This window comes from Schistocerca gregaria, chromosome 3, assembly GCF_023897955.1.
Source record: "Schistocerca gregaria isolate iqSchGreg1 chromosome 3, iqSchGreg1.2, whole genome shotgun sequence".
NCBI classification, from domain to species: Eukaryota; Metazoa; Arthropoda; class Insecta; order Orthoptera; family Acrididae; genus Schistocerca; species Schistocerca gregaria.
Genome location: NC_064922.1, coordinates 562,195,014 through 562,212,780, shown reverse-complemented (window position 1 = coordinate 562,212,780; position 17,767 = coordinate 562,195,014). Strand labels below are relative to the sequence as shown.

Genomic DNA, 17,767 nt, shown 5'->3' with positions numbered 1-17,767 from the left:
ACGATCGGAAAGTTCTACCAATTACTCAGCCCCTAGAAATCCGCTCCTTGGTTACCGAGCCATATGAAAAACTCTTCGTGAACGTCCTCATCATTGGAAAATATGCCCCCCCCCCCCCTAGATGTTCTTTCAGCGCGCCGAAAATATATAAAGCGCATGGTACAAGATCAGTATCACTCACGTTGTAAGTAGGCTGTTTAGGTTTTTATATTGGTAACGCCACGTAGCGCTCTGTATGAACATCACTGGCTGTGCTGTGTGCAGTCTGTGGCTGGTTGGCATTATTGAAATATTCTCTATTGTAGTGTTGGGCAGTTGGATGTGAACAGCGTGTAGCGTTGCGCAGTTGGAGATAAGCCGCCAGCAGTGGTGGATGTGGGGAGAGAAATGGCGGAATTTTAAGAGCGGGCGATCTGGACGTGTGTCCATCAGAAAGAGTAAATTTGTAATATTTGATATATTAAGGTAAATACATTTTTTGTTCTCTATCAAAATCTTTCATTTGCTAACTATGCCTATCAGTAGTTAATGCCTTCAGTAGTTAGAATCTTTTACTTAACCTGGCAGTATTGGCGCTCGCTGTATTGCAGTAGTTCGAGTAACGAAGATTTTTGTGAGGTAAGTGATTCATGAAAGGTATAGGTTATTGTTAGTCAGAGCCATTCTTTTGTAGAGATTATTGAAAGTCAGATTGCGTTGCGCTAAAAATATTGTGTGTCAGTTTAGTGTTGATCAGAATAAGTAAAGAGAGTAATGTCTAGAGTACGTTCAGTTCTGCTCAGCTGTTTGAAAATCAAATAACATAAGAGGTTTATCAGCACAGTAATTCATAAATTTTTCTAAGCGGACGTTTCAACGTCCGTTTGGCGTGATGCAAGATGAGCATTACCCACCCTCGTTTGTATGGTCTTGTTGTAATTGTTGACATCATTTTACTACAGATGGACGAAACGTTACATCTGGCCCATATATCATGAGAAATTCTCGGCGAATGTGTGTGGGATTTAGTTTTGCCCACAGAAGTCGTATTGGCCAACGTACTTCAACTCTAGAGAACGTTCCCATTTCACAGTGATGCACCTGTTAACTGCACCGCAGTAGAACTGTGCCTGCGGGAAACCCAGAGTATGTAGCCTCCGGTATTCCTGTATCGGTGGAGTTTGAGCACCGTTCGCAGATCTGTCACACACGTATCGTGAGCGCGACGGCAGCGACAAACAGCCCGCAGTGTTTGCGCTGTCGCCTGCCTGTACGGTATCAAATTGGGCTTGCTGTGTGCTTGCCTCTGGCGCTTCTCCGCGAGCCGCCGTGCGCGATCCGCACCCCGCTGTTATTACGCATGCGCGTAGCTTCCGCGGTGGGGGCAGGCTGACGGCGGCGGTAGGCGCGCCCACGGCCGGCGCCCGCAGTCCGCGGCCGGGCCTGCTCCAGCCGGGAGGTGCGCGGCGCTCTATCATGGTGTCCGTGACGTCATGCCTCAGTCGTGCCGCCTAGCGGCCGCCCTCGTCGCGCTGCTGCTGCTGCTGCTCGCCGGACAGGTGAGTGCGCGCCGGCATTTGCTCCAGAGCTGCCGCACGCGCCGTGCCCGACGCTCTGTTCGAGACGAGGGCACACTTCTGCCTCGGCGTCCGGTAAACTGGTGCAACATCACCACTGCATTCGCCGACAACTTTCGCCTATTTAAATGACTTTTTGATCATTACTTCGCATGGCTAAAACTACTCCACCAATCGGCGACAACATGGAATTAATGGAACTAAGAGCAAAATACTTTTGTGCCATTCTTCTGCGCAAGCATGGCACCGAATTATGTGGTTTACTTTGCAGGTATACTTCTGTCAACGAGCATAAAAGGAATATCAGTGGCTGTATTTTACTTTGTCGTCTATTCATACTTTTGCACGAGAGCATTTTGTAGCAGTATCCATGCCGTATTCTACGAAAGTGTGCCGCAAAAGAGCTGATATATTTTAGACTTTTGTTAACTGCCTGCGATTGCAACAAACATTCTGACTACGAGTACTAATTTTCTCGCCTATTCACATCTTCAGATCTGTGACAGCGCTAGGTAGTGCACTAGTAAAGGACGGCGGTTCCAATCCCCGTACGGTGAACCAGATTTAGTTTATCCGTGGTTAATCGCATAAGGTAAATGCCAGGGTGGTGCCTTTGAAGGGGACAGCCAAACTCCTTCCCCCCATTTCCGACTTGTGCTCCTCTCCAAAGACCGCGATATCGACCCTAAGCATCCCTACTCTATATTCTGCAAGGCATTTTGTAATTGTTTTGGTGTAAAAAAGAAATCAGTAGGCAGTAGTAAGCAAGAGAGAGAGAGAGAGAGACAGAATACGATGAAGAGAGTATAAAATTTCCGATTTACAGAAACGCTAAGAATACTTTTAAGGATGAACTTCCTACCAGAAAGTTACAGAATGTTATTTTATCTCCAAATTTCCAGTAGATTAAAATATCGTACTGGGTACGTAATCGAAGCCGTGACATTCGCCTTTCACGGGCAGATGCTGTACCGACTGAGGTATTCAAACAAGACTCACAATCTGCCTCCACCCCGTCTCCTCCACCTCTTCCTCCCCCCTACCCCAGATATTTTATCTCACTTGTCTAACATAACCGTTTCAGCTATCATTTAACTTATGAGCTAACACAGTATGATTTTATATATGTAACACGTGAATCACATCATTGTATGTTGTGACTCGCTGTATACTGTAGTGGTTTTATAGTGTAGAAACTGTGAATACGAAATTAATAATAATAATAACACCACATAACAAACCTGACATCATACTCACCAATAAAAAGAAGAAATTAACACAACTAATAAAAATATCCATACCCAATACAACAAATATACAGAAGAAAACAGGAGAAAAAATTGAAAAATACATCCAACTCGCAGAGAAAGTCAAAGACATGTGGCATCAGGATAAAGTTGACATCATACCAATTATACTATCAACTACAGGAGTCATAACACACAATATCCACCAGTACATCAACGCAATACAGCTACATCCAAACGTATATATACAACTATAGAAATCTGTAATTATTGATACATGTTCAATTACCCGAAAGTTCCTAAATGCAATATAACATATATCGTACAGTTAAAAGGAAGTCACGCTTGATCAAGGTCCGCGTCACTTTCCATTTTTAACCAGACCTAAGGTCTGAGACAGGAAAGAGAAATAATAATAATAATGATAATGAGAACCATCCCCTCGTAACAAGGTGCAAAATTTAACATCCTTGACGAATAGCTCCACCAACTACTTGTGAGGAGGCCTTGAAATACTAAGAAACTTGATCAGAAACTCACGAAAGGAAGATTATGCTTGAAAGTCCCAACAACGACGAAGGTAGTAGTTGGATTTGAAGTGGGAATTTGAAGGAACCTGTAGCGTTATTTTCGAAGGTACCGTCATTTGCCTTATGCGAGTATGGAAACCACAGTAAACGTAAATCAGGTTAGCCAGACGTAGAAGTGAACGCCTTTACCGTCGACTGTATATCCAGTGACTTACCACTCACAGGCGGACAGTACAAACTTCACCTGACCGATATGATTCGCATTCAGAGTGAGTGGCTACATGTGTAAATAGGAAGGCGCAACTCTCAACCGTTTCCGAGGAAATAGAGTTCGAAAAGTTTGAGCGTGCTTATATACTTCGTGTGGTCGCTAATATAAAAGGGATCCGCATACCAGCTAGTACGCGCTTACTTTTATAAGCGCGAGGTCTCTGGATCGAACCTCGCTGCCTGTACTACTTCTTTTTGTGAATTATCTACACCAATACTCGGTGCTATGTTTCTACTTGCGTGGTACGCTGCGAAATTGTATGAGGACCGAGAAGTAAATGTAAATCAAGTTTGCTTTGCAATAGACACAAATGAAAAAAATAAAAATTTAAAAAGTCCTTGGACATGTGAAAATTCGGCGTTCATTACATCTGCTGTATATCGCGATGATTATTGAATTTTGTCATTATGAGAGTATTGAAGGCCGATCTGTTTTAATTGTTAAGAACCATTCAAAAGCAAAGATTGCACAAAATATTTTTTATTCTAAGTAATCCGTTTCAACACTATTTGCTGTCGTCTTCAGGTCTTAAACATATTTTTGCAGTGAAACATATTCATTTAAAACTTTTATCCATTACGGACGAGGAAAACTGCGACTGTTATGAATAAAGATTTCTTGAAATTACTGCAACCAGACGTCTTCTGTATTGTTCATCAATTTTTTGTTATTCCATATATAAAAAATTGCAAGAACAGAACAAAAGGCAACTGTTTGCAGTAATTTCAAGAAACATGTTCATTTTACACTGAACCTCATGCACAAGATGTCAAATGCATAAAATTCAGCACATTATAAACGCTTGTCATCGCTAAAATATTTAAAAACACACAGTATCTTGTCCAAAAGGCCATGTCCACACACATGTTACTTACAGATGCTTGTTACATGATACAAATAAGGTACATGTTTACATACATAGCAATGATTATTGTTTTTCATGTTTCTGTGATCAGTTTCATGCAGTGCTGCATGGGTTACATATTACACTTCAATGCAGATGCAATAATGTAAATAGAGTGAACACACTGATTTGATTGAAAGATCTCGAGTATTCTTTTTTCATTTCCAATCTTCTTAAGGAAAAATACCCTTTTCTCCTGTTTTCATGTTAAGGTTCAAATGGTTCAAATGGCTCTGAGCACTATGGGACTTAACATCTGTGGTCATCAGTCCCCTAGAACTTAGAACTACTTAAACCTAACTAACCTAAGGACATGACACACATCCATGCCCGAGGCAGGATCCGAACCTGCGACCGTAGCAGTCGCTCGGTTCCGGACTGAGCGCCTAGAACCGCTAGACCACCGGCGTTCATGTTAAGGATTAGGGAAATAGTAAACGAATGAATGAATAAATATTGACACGTTGCACGGTCATAATAAATCTGATGTTAGAATTATGTGGGAATGAAAAAAAATACTACCGGGAGTGACATTCGATTCAGAGGCTTCGCGCTTGCGAAACTAACTCGCTCGCTGTGGACACCGTGAACAACGCTAGCGGCCCTACAGAGCACGCCTATAATTTTCAAATTCGATTGAGAGTTACGTCTTCCTGTTTGCCTACGTTAAAGTCCTCTTCGTGCCTCACACGCGCTGTTAATACGAATCAAATCGGCGAAGGGAAGATTGTACAGTCCCCTTGTTAGCTGTTATGTTGTAGCTGGTCACGTAGGTACCTGCCGTTACCTGTGGACTGCTCAAATATCTGGATTCTTTTTTTTTTGAGTTATATTTCGTGTGTGTGTACAAATACCAAGCTGTAATTTGAAAACATTTTTAGGTTTCTGCTTTAAATACACACAGTTTGGTATTGCTACTGTTGAAGTTTGAATACCAGGGGAATCTTGAATTTTTCAAAGAAAATTGGAAAGAAATTCTAGTAATCAAATTTAATCAAATTTGCAAGCAAATACGGGTCTTTCTGTTTATATTTCTTTTACAGACAATTTACATCTAAAGAAAGACACAGAACAAAGATAAAAACAAAATTTTGTATTCATAGTGACAGTTTGGTGCAGATCGAAACACGGAGAGATACACGTTACATTCACTTGACTCTTATTCACGCATTCATTTGCTGATGATGATAATAATATGTGAAAACAATGCGATGCAGCAACTCATCCCCAAAAGCATTTAGAATTGTAATCTGAATCTTCATCAAATACTTCGTTTTGATCATCTGTAGACTCGGCAAGTGCTTTGTAAACTATTTACTTCCAAAGTTTCTCCTCTTCACTGCACATTTTAAAAACACCATCATAAAAGCGCACAAAATCCAAGAAACAGAGAATTCAGGATACAATGCCGACGGAGCAGCAGACAATAACAAAGGATTCAAAAATGATTAATAGATCAACTGTCATCTACGAAGCCTGCAGTCCTGATTGCGGGAGACGTAAAATAGCTTCGAAATCGCGGAACAACATCCTAACTGTCGTGACATAATATCAAGTCCGTCGCCCATTGCCAGTTCCCGCGAGCGCTGTAATATTACGTTAGCCACACTGCAAGCGTTAAACTGTTCACAGAGTTAAGAGAGTCTCATATTGCCGGAACCAGTACACCGAGAATATTTTCTGGTCGTAAAACCAGCAAAATTTGGTTCATGGTGTGGGTTCCTGTAATCATGTTCTAGTTCATGAACCACGGGCAACGTATGAGTGGCCAAGTAAGTGGTTCCGACAGTCGGGATACTAGTTGCTTTGGAAGAAGGCAGGGCATCTCGGTCATATTCTGAGTCGTGGTCACCTTTGTGCTCATACGGCAAAGACTACCAAATCCACCGGTTACCCCCTCAACCGTAAAACCCAATGGGACTCGGGGCAAGTAAGGCTAGCAACCTGCTTCCCCGATACTTTAAATATGATGTTGGCAACAATCAGAGCAAAATGCCTCGGACCTTTGGAGGTGACGGAGTCCCACCTCTAACTGACAAACCAGGGACTCCTAAGATACGACTTGGCAAACAAATGGTAATGAGATGGGGAGCTATTAATATCAATGGGGGCTACTCTGGGAAGAAGGTAGAGCTGGCAGAGGCTGCAAGTAAGATGGGGCTGGACGTTTTAGCTGTTAGTGACATTCGGATAAGGGGTGAGAAAGAAGAGGAAGTGGGAGAATACAAGGTCTACCTGTCAGGAGTCAAAGCAGGAATAGCACAATGGGGTGTAGGGCTTTACATCAGGAAAGAAATGGAACCCAGCGTAGTTGCAGTAAGGCATGTAAACGAACGACTGATGTGGATAGATTTGACAGTGTCTAGCAAGAAAATTAGGATTGTGTCAGTATATTCGCATTGTGAAGGGACAGATAAAGATAAGATGGATAGTTTTTATGGGTCACTCAGTGATGTAGTTGTTAGAGTAAAGGACAAGGACAGTGTTCTGCTCATGGGTGATTTTAATGTCATGATTGGAAGTCGAACAGAAGGGTATGAAAAGGTTATGGGTAAATTTGGAGAGGATATGGAGGCCAACAGGAACGGGAAACAACTCTTGGATTTCTGTGCCAGTATGGGCTTAGTAATCACAAACTCCTTTTTTTAAACATAAGAACATTCACCGGTATACTTGGGAAGGCAGGGGAACCAGATCTGTCATTGACTATATAATAACAGATCAGACATTCAGGAAGACTGTGAGGGACACACCTGTATTCAGGGGATTCTTTGATGACACTGATCATTATTTAATCTGCTGTGAAATTGGCATTGTGAGGCCGAAAGTGCAGGAGGTCAGGTCCATATGTAGGAGGATAAGAGTGGAGAAGCTTCAGGATAAGGAAATCAGGCTCAAGTACATAACAGCGATCTCAGAAAGGTACCAGTTAGTTGAATGTAGTCAATTACAGTCATTGGAAAAGGAATGGACAAGGTACAGGGACACAGTACTAGAAGTGGCTAAAGAATATCTTGGAACAGTAGTGTGTAAAAGTAGAATGAAGCAAACAGCTTGGTGGAATGACACAGTTAAGGCAGCCTGTAAAAGGAAAAAGAAGGCGTATCAAAAATGGGTACATACTAGAACTCAGGTAGACAGAGAAAGTTATGTTGAAGAAAGAAACAAAGCCAAACAGATAATTGCAGCATCCAAGAAGAAATCTTGGGAAGACTTTGGAAACAGGTTGGAGACTATGGGTCAAGCTGCTGGGAAACCATTCTGGAGTGTAATTAGCAGTCTTCGAAAGGGAGGTAAGAAGGAAATGACAAGTATTTTGGACAGGTCAGGAAAACTGCTGGTGCATCCTGTGGACGCCTTGGGCAGATGGAGGGAATATTTTGAAGAATTGCTCAATGTAGGTGAAAATACGATCAGCAATGTTTCAGATTTCGAGATAGAATGGGATAGGAATGATGATGGAAATAGGATCACATTTGAGGAAGTGGAGAAAATGGTCAGTAGACTGCAGTGCAATAAAGCAGCTGGGGTGGATGAAATTAAGTCGGAACTCATCAAATACAGTGGAACGTCAGGTCTTAAATGGCTACACAGGATAATTGAAATGGCCTGGGAGTCGGGACAGGTTCCATCAGACTGGACAAAAGCAGTAATAACACCAATCTTTAAACATGGAAACAGAAAAGATTGTAACAACTACAGAGGTATCTCTCTAATCAGCATTGTGGGTAAAATCTTCTCAGGTATTGTTGAAAGGAAAGTGCGAGTATTAGTTGAGGACCAATTGGATGAAAATCAGTGTGGGTTTAGGCCTCTTAGAGGTTGCCAGGACCAGATCTTTAGCTTACGGCAAATAATGGACAAGTGTTATGAGAGGAACAGGGAATTGTATCTATGCTTTATAGATCTAGAAAAGGCATATGACCGGGTTCCTAGGAGGAAGTTATTGTCTTTTCTACGAGATTATGGAATAGGAGGCAAACTTTTGCAAGCAATTAAAGATCTTTACATGGATAGTCAGGCAGCAGTTAGAGTTGACGGTAAATTGAGTTCATGGTTCAGAGTAGTTTCAGGGGTAAGAGAAGACTGAAACCTGTCTCCACTGTTGTTGATATTATTTATGGATCATATGTTGAAAACAATAGACTGGCTGGGTGAGATCAAGATATGTGAATACAAAATAAGCAGTCTTGCATATGCGGATGACTTAATTGTGATGGCAGATTCGAGTGAAAGATTGCAAAGTAATATTTCAGAGCTAGATCAGAAATGTAAGGACCATGGTATGAAGATTAGCATCTCCAAAACGAAAGTAATGTCAGTGGGAAAGAAATATAGACGGATTGAGTGCCAAATAGGAGGAACAAAGTTAGAACAGGTGGACAGTTTCAAGTACTTAGGATGCATATTCTCACAGGATGGCAACATAGTGAAAGAACTGGAAGCGAGATGTAGCAAAGCTAATGCAGTGAGCGCTCAGCTACGATCTACTCTCTTCTGCAAGAAGGAAGTCAGTACCAAGACTAAGTTATCTGTGCACCGTTCAATCTTTCGACCAACTTTGTTGTATGGGAGCGAAAGCTGGGTGGTTTCAGGTTACCTTATCAACAAGGTTGAGGTTACGGATATGAAAATAGCTAGGATGATTGCAGGTACTAGTAGATGGGAACAATGGCCGGAGGGTGTCCACAATGAGGAAATCAAAGAAAAACTGGGAATGAACTCTATAGATGTAGCAGTCAGGATGAACAGGCTCAGATGGTGGGGCCATGTTACACGCATGGGAGAAGCAAGGTTACCCAAGAGACTCATGGGTTCAGCAGCAGAGGGTAGGAGGAGTCGAGGCAGGCCAAGGAGAATGTACCTGGATTCGGTTAAGAATGATTTTGAAGTAATAGGTTTAACATCAGAAGAGGCACCAATGTTAGCACTGAATAGGGGATCATGGAGGAATTTTATAAGGGGGCTATGCTCCAGACTGAACGCTGAAAGGCATAATCAGTCTTAAATGATGATGATGTGAAAAATCAAGCACCCAGCAACAGAGTGCGACGAAGTCATCACGCTACCCGAGACGATCGGCTCGCAATGTGGGGGGATAGCGTCGTGGCAGCACTGCACAGTGGCAACAAAGTGGCTGGCCTCCCTATCTCGCAAAGCTGTGGGCGCCCGGAGGCGCCGCTCAATAAACGCGATCATGTGTCGGCCAACCGCTGCACAACAGCTGCGGCGCGACCGGGTTAATTAAGCCGCTTACCGGTGGTAGGCTGCGTCCAGCACTGGCCGCCCTGCAGCCTGCCGGCCGGCGGTCACGGGGCTGATCCCCGTCCACTAATCCGTAACCTGAAGAAGTCTGACGGTGTTACAGATTAATGGATGACGGTAAGGGCGTGAGTTCAGCTGCAGCACCGAGAAGGAAGGTAAGTAGTTAGTTTTGGCTATCGGGACGGTATCTGACACGAATGAAAAGAAATACGAAAATTTTCACCTACCAACATTTATAATAGTTGGTTTACAGAACATGCTTATGCAACGTGATTAATTTTGATTGATTTATGTCTATCGCGCCTCGAGATATGATGTTAAACGTTAAAACCACGTTCCGCTGCGATAGGTTTTTGTCAAAAATTAAAAACATATTGGTACGTTAAGGCTGTCCCGATAAGTCTTAACCTCGTTCGACATTAAGTACGTAAACCTGAGAAAATCGGGTGTGCAGCGCCATCTGTTAATAGTTATACAACACCGCTACGCCTAAAGCCAGTGGCATCACACTGGAAGCGTCAGTCCCTCTACAGCAGCCATCCGCAGTCTACTGGAGTTGTGTCAAGTAAGGTCGAGTGTGTGAAATGTAAGTGCATTTTATTTCAAATATATTTTGACATCAGAGAAACAATAAAGTGAGTATGCTATGTTTTATCGTGTCTAATATTTTTGTAAGATAGACAATATCTTATCCGAATAATTAGGTGGCATATAATCCGCGAACTCGACGTATGTGCGAGGAGTTGCTTGAAGTGGACGAAAATCGTTATCTTCAACGAATATGTGTGTTACAAATATATAAAATTGACTGTAGTCCTATCATTTCGCTATTATGAATATGTTCCTTCTATTTTGTAATCAAAATCTTATGACTATTGTGTTCAAACAATAAAAACTACGCTTTTTTGATAATAACTGAATTTTTACTTTTTTGGGAAATTTCTCGCTTATACTTTCCAAAATGAGTTCTTTTAGTAAGTTCAGTGATATACTATTATTTTCTTGTAATACTGTATCTTGAGGAAACTCAATGGAATTTTTAACTATTTATAAAGAAAATGTTATGATTTTTCACAAACAGTAATATTTTTAATTTTTGCGATATTTGAATTTTTAGTTTTATTTTGTCTAAATGACCCATATAACTCCAAAAAGCAAGCTTTTGAGAGGTTTTGTTAATTTTGAAAATAAAAATTTTCGATAGAATATTTGGTTTGACAATTATCGTTGGAGTCCAATCCACCTCAGTGTGTCAGGCACATCACTCCACAGAAGCATATCAACATGTAGGCTGCAGAGACAAAACATAAAAATACCACTGGATGCTGCGGTGACCATTCTCCACATCACAACGGAACCTCTTTTATCCGGCTTTTATTAATCTGGATCTCTCTTGCTTCTACAGTAATTGCTACAGTATTTGATACTCTGGACGTAATAGCGGCAACAAACTAAGGCGAGAATTACTGAATTTAAATTTAGACAATTGCTGTTCTCGCATCCCAGAAATGTGTCATTTAACAAGTTGACATTGATCTTTATGGTACTGTATTGTCTCCGTTTGTTGCTAGTGTATATTGACATGAAAGAGAGTGAAGGTGGCAGTGTTCATGGACAAAAAATTAGATAATGACATAAGATGGGTAAAACAGATTGGAAATATTTTTGCTGAATTTTCTGTTGAAGAGTTTGCAAAGATAGGTATTAAGTGCGAAATGATTGTGACTATGGCTACTGTACGATTTCTGCTGACGAAATCAGTGCCGTTCGTTCTTAAGCATGCAACGACAATTACGATGATGGATTTTCTGAGGAAACTGGCGCCCAAACTGAAGTCATTACACAGGAGCAATTACGCAGCTGGATAAAATAATGGTTTATTTGGAACGCAGACGTAAATAACTTCGGCCGCACTGTTGCTGATAAAACACCTACGAGATAGTGCTACAAACTAACGATATAAGAATCTGACTAAAGAAAGTTATTGATTATTCTGTTGTATAAAATGCACTGCTTTGTAATACGTGGTAAACATTTGTAATAATATACCGTATACTTAGTGTTTTTACGTGAAAATAAATAAAACTCGTGTGTTTGTGGCATTCAGCTCATGTCATCAAATTTTTTCTCAGCGTTCGGATTTTTAATGGTCTTGATGACCTAAACACTCGCCTAGACCATGTAGACGAGGTTCCAATATAATGCGCTCATCTTGAGCTGTCACGCAGCTCCCTCTCACCACTGCGTCTCATATACGGCTAATCTTTTACAAAGCATTTCGTCCTCATTAGGGCATCTTCAGATTTAATGCAGGTTACTTAAAGCACAGGACCTTTGCTTCTACCGGCGTCAGCTTTGTTTTACTTAGCCTATAAGTTTATTAAAACTAAAGATGCCCTATTTCAATCGATACCGTTTATAACAATAAACAAAAGCCTGGAATGTTTTGTTTTACTTAACAAAAGAAGATTACTGACTGTTGCAGCGACAAAATGCAGTCTTACTGTTGATTTTTAATCACTTGTAATTATAAAATTCTGTTTCATTAATTATGTTTTATAACATTTCTAATTAAAACAACACATTAATATTTCTATTACTCATTCTACAACATTTTTTACATTCTAAAAAGTAAATTGTATGAATAAGTTATAATTAGTTGAAATCTATGTTTTAAAAAACTTAGTTGGATTTGACAGAACAACACTTATATGTGAAAAATGAGGTACCTTCCTTCTCGAAAAGTATAAATAAACTAAACAATTGCCTCTCGTCATGGAAACCCAAACTCAAATATCCGATACCTGTCGTCTTGAAAACCCGTGCTGAACTGTCCGATGTCCCAGGTAAGATTAAAAAAAGCGCAACTGTAAAACTTGAGAATGATCATGTGACTAACTGACTAATAAATTAATATTCAGAAATTTCATTGCCTCAGAAATGTTTCTAAACCTTGCTGTTTCTAGTACTGTCATTTTAATCTTACGAATAGGAACGCATAAGATTATTTTTCCTCTTCGTTGTCATTTCACTACCGTATAAACAGACATGCTGGCAGAAGAATGTCACTGCTCTTGAGCTGTACAAGTTTTTATATTGTAAAGTGGCTAAAACCGTTATCGAAATATGAAAAACCGTTATATTATTACTGTGGATTGGGACAGAGATGCTAAACACATATGAACAAGTAAACGCATAATGACATGTTCATATCATGCGAGTAAACGACAAAATCAAAGCAATATGAGAACGTAGGCACCATCTGAGGCAATCCCAGGAAACGGTATAGTGAACGATTTTATGCTGCCAAACATCACAGTCATTATTTCTTATGACTCAGGACACAGCACTTGCCCATCACGTATGGGCTCATGGGAACATGCAAGTTCAAAGAAGACTCGACATACTACGAGTCTCATTACATACCAGTATACACGGCACCGATAAACAGAGTAGAGCAATACGTAGGGCAAATGGACAAAGAAGATGTATTCAAGAGCGTGTACCAAAATGGTGTAAAAATTACAAAGGAGTAAGTACATCAGACACATACGCTCTTTAAATGAAAGTATAAACAATTGATATTATTGTTTGATAATGATAAGTTCATTACTTCAGTCCCACAGTCTATTGTAGAGGACTACTGTTTGGGCACTACTATTTCTGATCCACGATAAAAAGGAAGTTCCTTTGTAACGTCCATTATCACTTTAAAAACCATATAGCTCAATAATGAAAGCAAATAAATATAAATGTCACCAACATAAAATATTACGCTTGCCAGAATAAAAGATAATATTGTTCTTTATTGCATTCTTGAGTGCTTTTGTGTTATTTTGTAGTTACAATAAACATCTTTTTGGCGAATAATTTCCGCAATTGATTAATAATGCGTGAAATTAAAATTTAGAATTAGACAAATAAATAGTAGAAAGTGGCGTAATCATCTACTGTTTACACTAATAAGAGAACCATCGACTATTTACAAGAAAGAAAAGAATCGATTAGATAATCAGAAAGTAAGAAATGATCTCGCATTTCAAAACTATTGTCTAGTATGCAGACCTGAATTTCAAGCAATATTCATTTCATTATAATTAATCCAAAAATATTGATGCATCTAAACACTAAAACCTCGCTTGTAATGACGCAGTCTCTTGTGTAACTACGTCCAATGCAGAGTAACTTCCTTTTTTGCTTCGTCATCATGCGATATGGAGATTAATAACGCATTTGACTATGTTATCATTTAGACAAGATATTTAGACTGGGCAGTATGTTATGAACAGAAATCCATCGCTATGCCATTTCAGTGTTAGAGATTCAGTTACTGAATAAGTATCGAATAATTGCTTCAATACATAATATGAGGTAATTTGTTTTGAAATTTTTCGGGTAAGTAGAGATTAATTTATGCCCGAAGGCGTTGTTAGTTGGGAGCTTAAGTGCCCAAATAATGTTGCACAACAAGCTTAATAAATTTCAACTACTATCTTTTTAAGAAAATTTGAGGTGTCCATGTGGTACTGCTAAACATAGCAGTTCACCCATTGAGAGTAAATTATGTTGAGTACTCTGTGCTTGAGAGATTGAGAACGTAACCGAAATTTCTGAGGCAACGAATTATCGTTAACAAATAGTCTGTATTAACGGTTTATTTTCCTAGATTGGGTACTGTGTCTATGAAAATAAAGGAAACAAAATGAACATACACTGGACGCGACGTCGATCGTAGAGTCCTGAAGTCTATACCGCGCATTTGCCTTCACATGGTCCTGGCCATCTGAGACACCGCCGATCGCCCACTATGACTCTGCGGTTGCGACTTCAGGTCTAATCGCCAAACACTTGCGGCATTTCTGTGCAGTGATTTATGTGCGTGGAAATATTTACTCCGCTATACTGAAGATCAACACACTGTCGACATCGTAAACCCGAAATCTTGTGTAATCTCCGATACGCTATGACCCTTGTATCTTGCACCGATTCTCACTCCGCTTTCAAAGCCAGTTGACTTGCGACGTGTTGCCATGTTCGCTAACACTTGTCTGTAACAGACTGCGCAGATGTAAACTGAAGGGGGATCACTGCTATCAGCTGCAGCGGCACATTAAGGGGAATCAGCGGCGACGAGCGAAAATGCTTACCGGACAGGGATTCGAGCCCGGGATCTCTTGCTTACTAAGCAGGTGCGGTAACCAATGCTCCATCCTTTAATTTACGTATAGTGTTTCACAGCCGCTGGATTTGCGTGGTGTCTGTTCTTTCGAAGGAACACACACTGCGCATTCAAATAACTGGTAAGACTCGCTGGCCAACGGATACACTTTCTTTCGTGTGAGTTCACTAACACATCCGACCTCCGGTGGGAATCTGTAAGTAGCGAACAGGAGTGTAATGGACAGGAACTGTGGACAGGCGGCGCTCGATGGATGTGTGGATCGGCTGTGAGGCGTACCAAGGTAGTCCGTGCAGTTGCGATAACGCTGTGTCCCGGATGGCGCAGTGGTTAACGCATCTACCTAGTAAGCAGGAGATGCCGGGTTCGAATCCCGGCCCGGTACACATTTTCGTTCGTTGCCGCTGATTCCACTTAATGTCCCGCTGCAGCTGATAGCAGAGATCCCTCTTCAGTTTACATGTAGTGTTTCACAGCTGCTGGATTTGCGTGATGTCTGATCTTTTGAAGGAACAGACCTGTGCATTCAAATAAAAAAGACTGCTCAGATTTCGTGCCAAAAACCGCGTCAATACGCCGCGTTCCAGATGTAACATTCGGGAGTGAAACGCGGAACATCTTTACGCGGGACAAACCTTTGGCCAGTAACTTGCAATGCTATATGTCAAATGTCTTTCAAACCAATGCAGTCACGATACTCTATATGAAGTGATCGAAAATACAAGTCAGTATAAAAAGGTCACAATGTTGTAGACAGTTGACGGCCTTTTTCAATGGCAGTTGTACTAATTCAAAGAAGGTAGACAGCGTTCGTAGCTGATTTCTTTTACGAGTGGAAATTTACAGTAAATTCCAGATTTGTAAGCTCCACCCTGAAACATCTAACTCTAACTCCGTCCGATCAGGCCTTGGAAGGCCCAACGACTCTGACGGGCCCCCGTGTCATCCTCAGCCACAGACATCACTGGATGCGGATATGCAGGGAGGGGCATGTGGTCAGCAGTCCGCTCTCCCAGCCGTATGTCAGTTACGAGACCGGAGCCGCTACTTCTCAATCAAGTAGCTCCTCAGTTTGCCTCACAAGGTCTGAGTGCACCCCGCTTGCCAACAGCGCTCGGCAGACGGGATGGTCACCCATCCAAGTGCTAGCCCAGACCGACAGCGCTTAACTTCGGTGATCTGACGGGAACCGGTGTTACCACTGCGGCAAGGCCGTTGGCTCCCGGAAACTGGAATTGATTTCTGTGGAAGGGCGCGGGGGTGCTGAGGGGATGGGCGGAGGGGGGGGGAGAGGGAGCTCAGATGTGCAGAGCCTACAGCTGTTTATCACTTTAATTTATATAGTTTGACAAAGCAGTTAAATAATCATGTAACGTGGAAGTAGACTTACTCACGGCGTTCAAAATATTCAAACAACTTACAGGGCTCCAACCGGACGAGGTGTTGGACAACCACCGATATCTGGACAGGGGAACAACCTGCCATTTTCAAGGCACAACGATTCACGCTAACATTACTTGTAGACGACAGATGTTAACCGAATCTAGCCCCACACTCTAGAATACTGTGTAACAGGGTGGGCAGATTAAAACAGTTATCCGGATCCGCGAAATATGCATTCTGAGCTAGTGCTATTGTTTCATTTCAAATATCCACGTAATAGGCCCTACTGCCTGTTATATCCGTGTGCAATGTTTTCTTGATCATGGCGATGTGTGCTTTGTGTAGGCGACCGATTTGTTGAAAGGTTACAATGGATAAACATTCTACAGCCACTTAGACTTTTTGTTCACTTTAATGTATTGTTTGTCTCTGGATCCGAAGAAGGTATAAATTCAATGAAACACTCATATCGTATGGCTAAAGTTAATCATTCATCTCAAAATGAATGTAATTATTAGCTGCCTTCCCTGAACAGGAACGTGAATAATATTTCATAGCTGACAGTGCTCCAGGCCTTGTCAACAAGCAATCTCATCTACATACTTTTTGCGACATGATTGAATTCAGTGGATTCTCTAGTGAAACAGCATTACATTTTTCCGTTTCGTAAATGTCATCGTGCTTACGAAGAAATTATTCAAATGGTTCAAATGGCTATGAGCACTATGGGACTTAACATCTTAGGTCATAAGTCCCCTAGAACTTAGAATTACTTAAACCTAACTAACCTAAGGACGGTACACACATCCATGCCCGAGGCAGGATTCGAACCTGCGACCGTAGCGGTCGCGTGGTTGCAGACTGAAGCGCCTACAACCGCTCGGCCACGGCGGCCGGCTAAGAAATTATTACTTTGGTTAAAACAACAGCCGAAGTCGCAATAACATTTGTTTGTTCTGTTTCGGCTCGTATTAATGCCATCTTCAGGTTTTTTGGGCTCCCTATGGCTGATGCTGGTGGATCCTCGGTTTCTCACGTGCTCGCAGCTCATCGGTTTTTCATGTGATACCCAAAAACTCTCAGGCTAGCTTTAACGTAAGTGGAAACCGGTCATAATAAACAAATGTTATTGCGGTCTCGACTGTTGTTTTAACCAAATTATAGAACCAGATCACTGCACTCCTTGGACAATGTTGTCCAAATTTACAATTATTACTATCATGCAACAGGTCAGTTTTTCTGTCTGTCAGTACAATGGGCGAAAGAAAAGAACAAAACTGAAAGTAAAAGAGTCGGCGTATGGGAATAGTACGAAAATAACAGCACAAAAGTGTTCTGGGATAAAATACCCGAGGGGAGCTCTTATACCAAAAGAGTCCTGGTTGGGAAGTTGTCGGAACAGGATCGATGAGTTTTAAAGCCATGTCAAGAC

The 17,767-nt window shown here is 41.3% G+C and overlaps 1 protein-coding gene and 1 pseudogene across 1 annotated transcript in view; one reads left to right on the top strand and one right to left on the bottom strand.

The window, feature by feature from the left end:
* Positions 1–1,421: 1,421 nt before the first annotated feature.
* Positions 1,422–17,767, top strand: part of LOC126355462 (protein enabled homolog) — a 501,028-nt gene continuing 484,682 nt past the window's right edge. Inside the window, exon 1 of the mRNA XM_050005778.1 lies at positions 1,422–1,538. Within this exon, the coding sequence (XP_049861735.1) occupies positions 1,473–1,538 (66 nt within the window). The 5' untranslated portion in view covers positions 1,422–1,472. The remainder of the gene's footprint in view (positions 1,539–17,767) is intronic.
* Positions 16,055–16,172, bottom strand: LOC126356561 (5S ribosomal RNA; annotated as a pseudogene).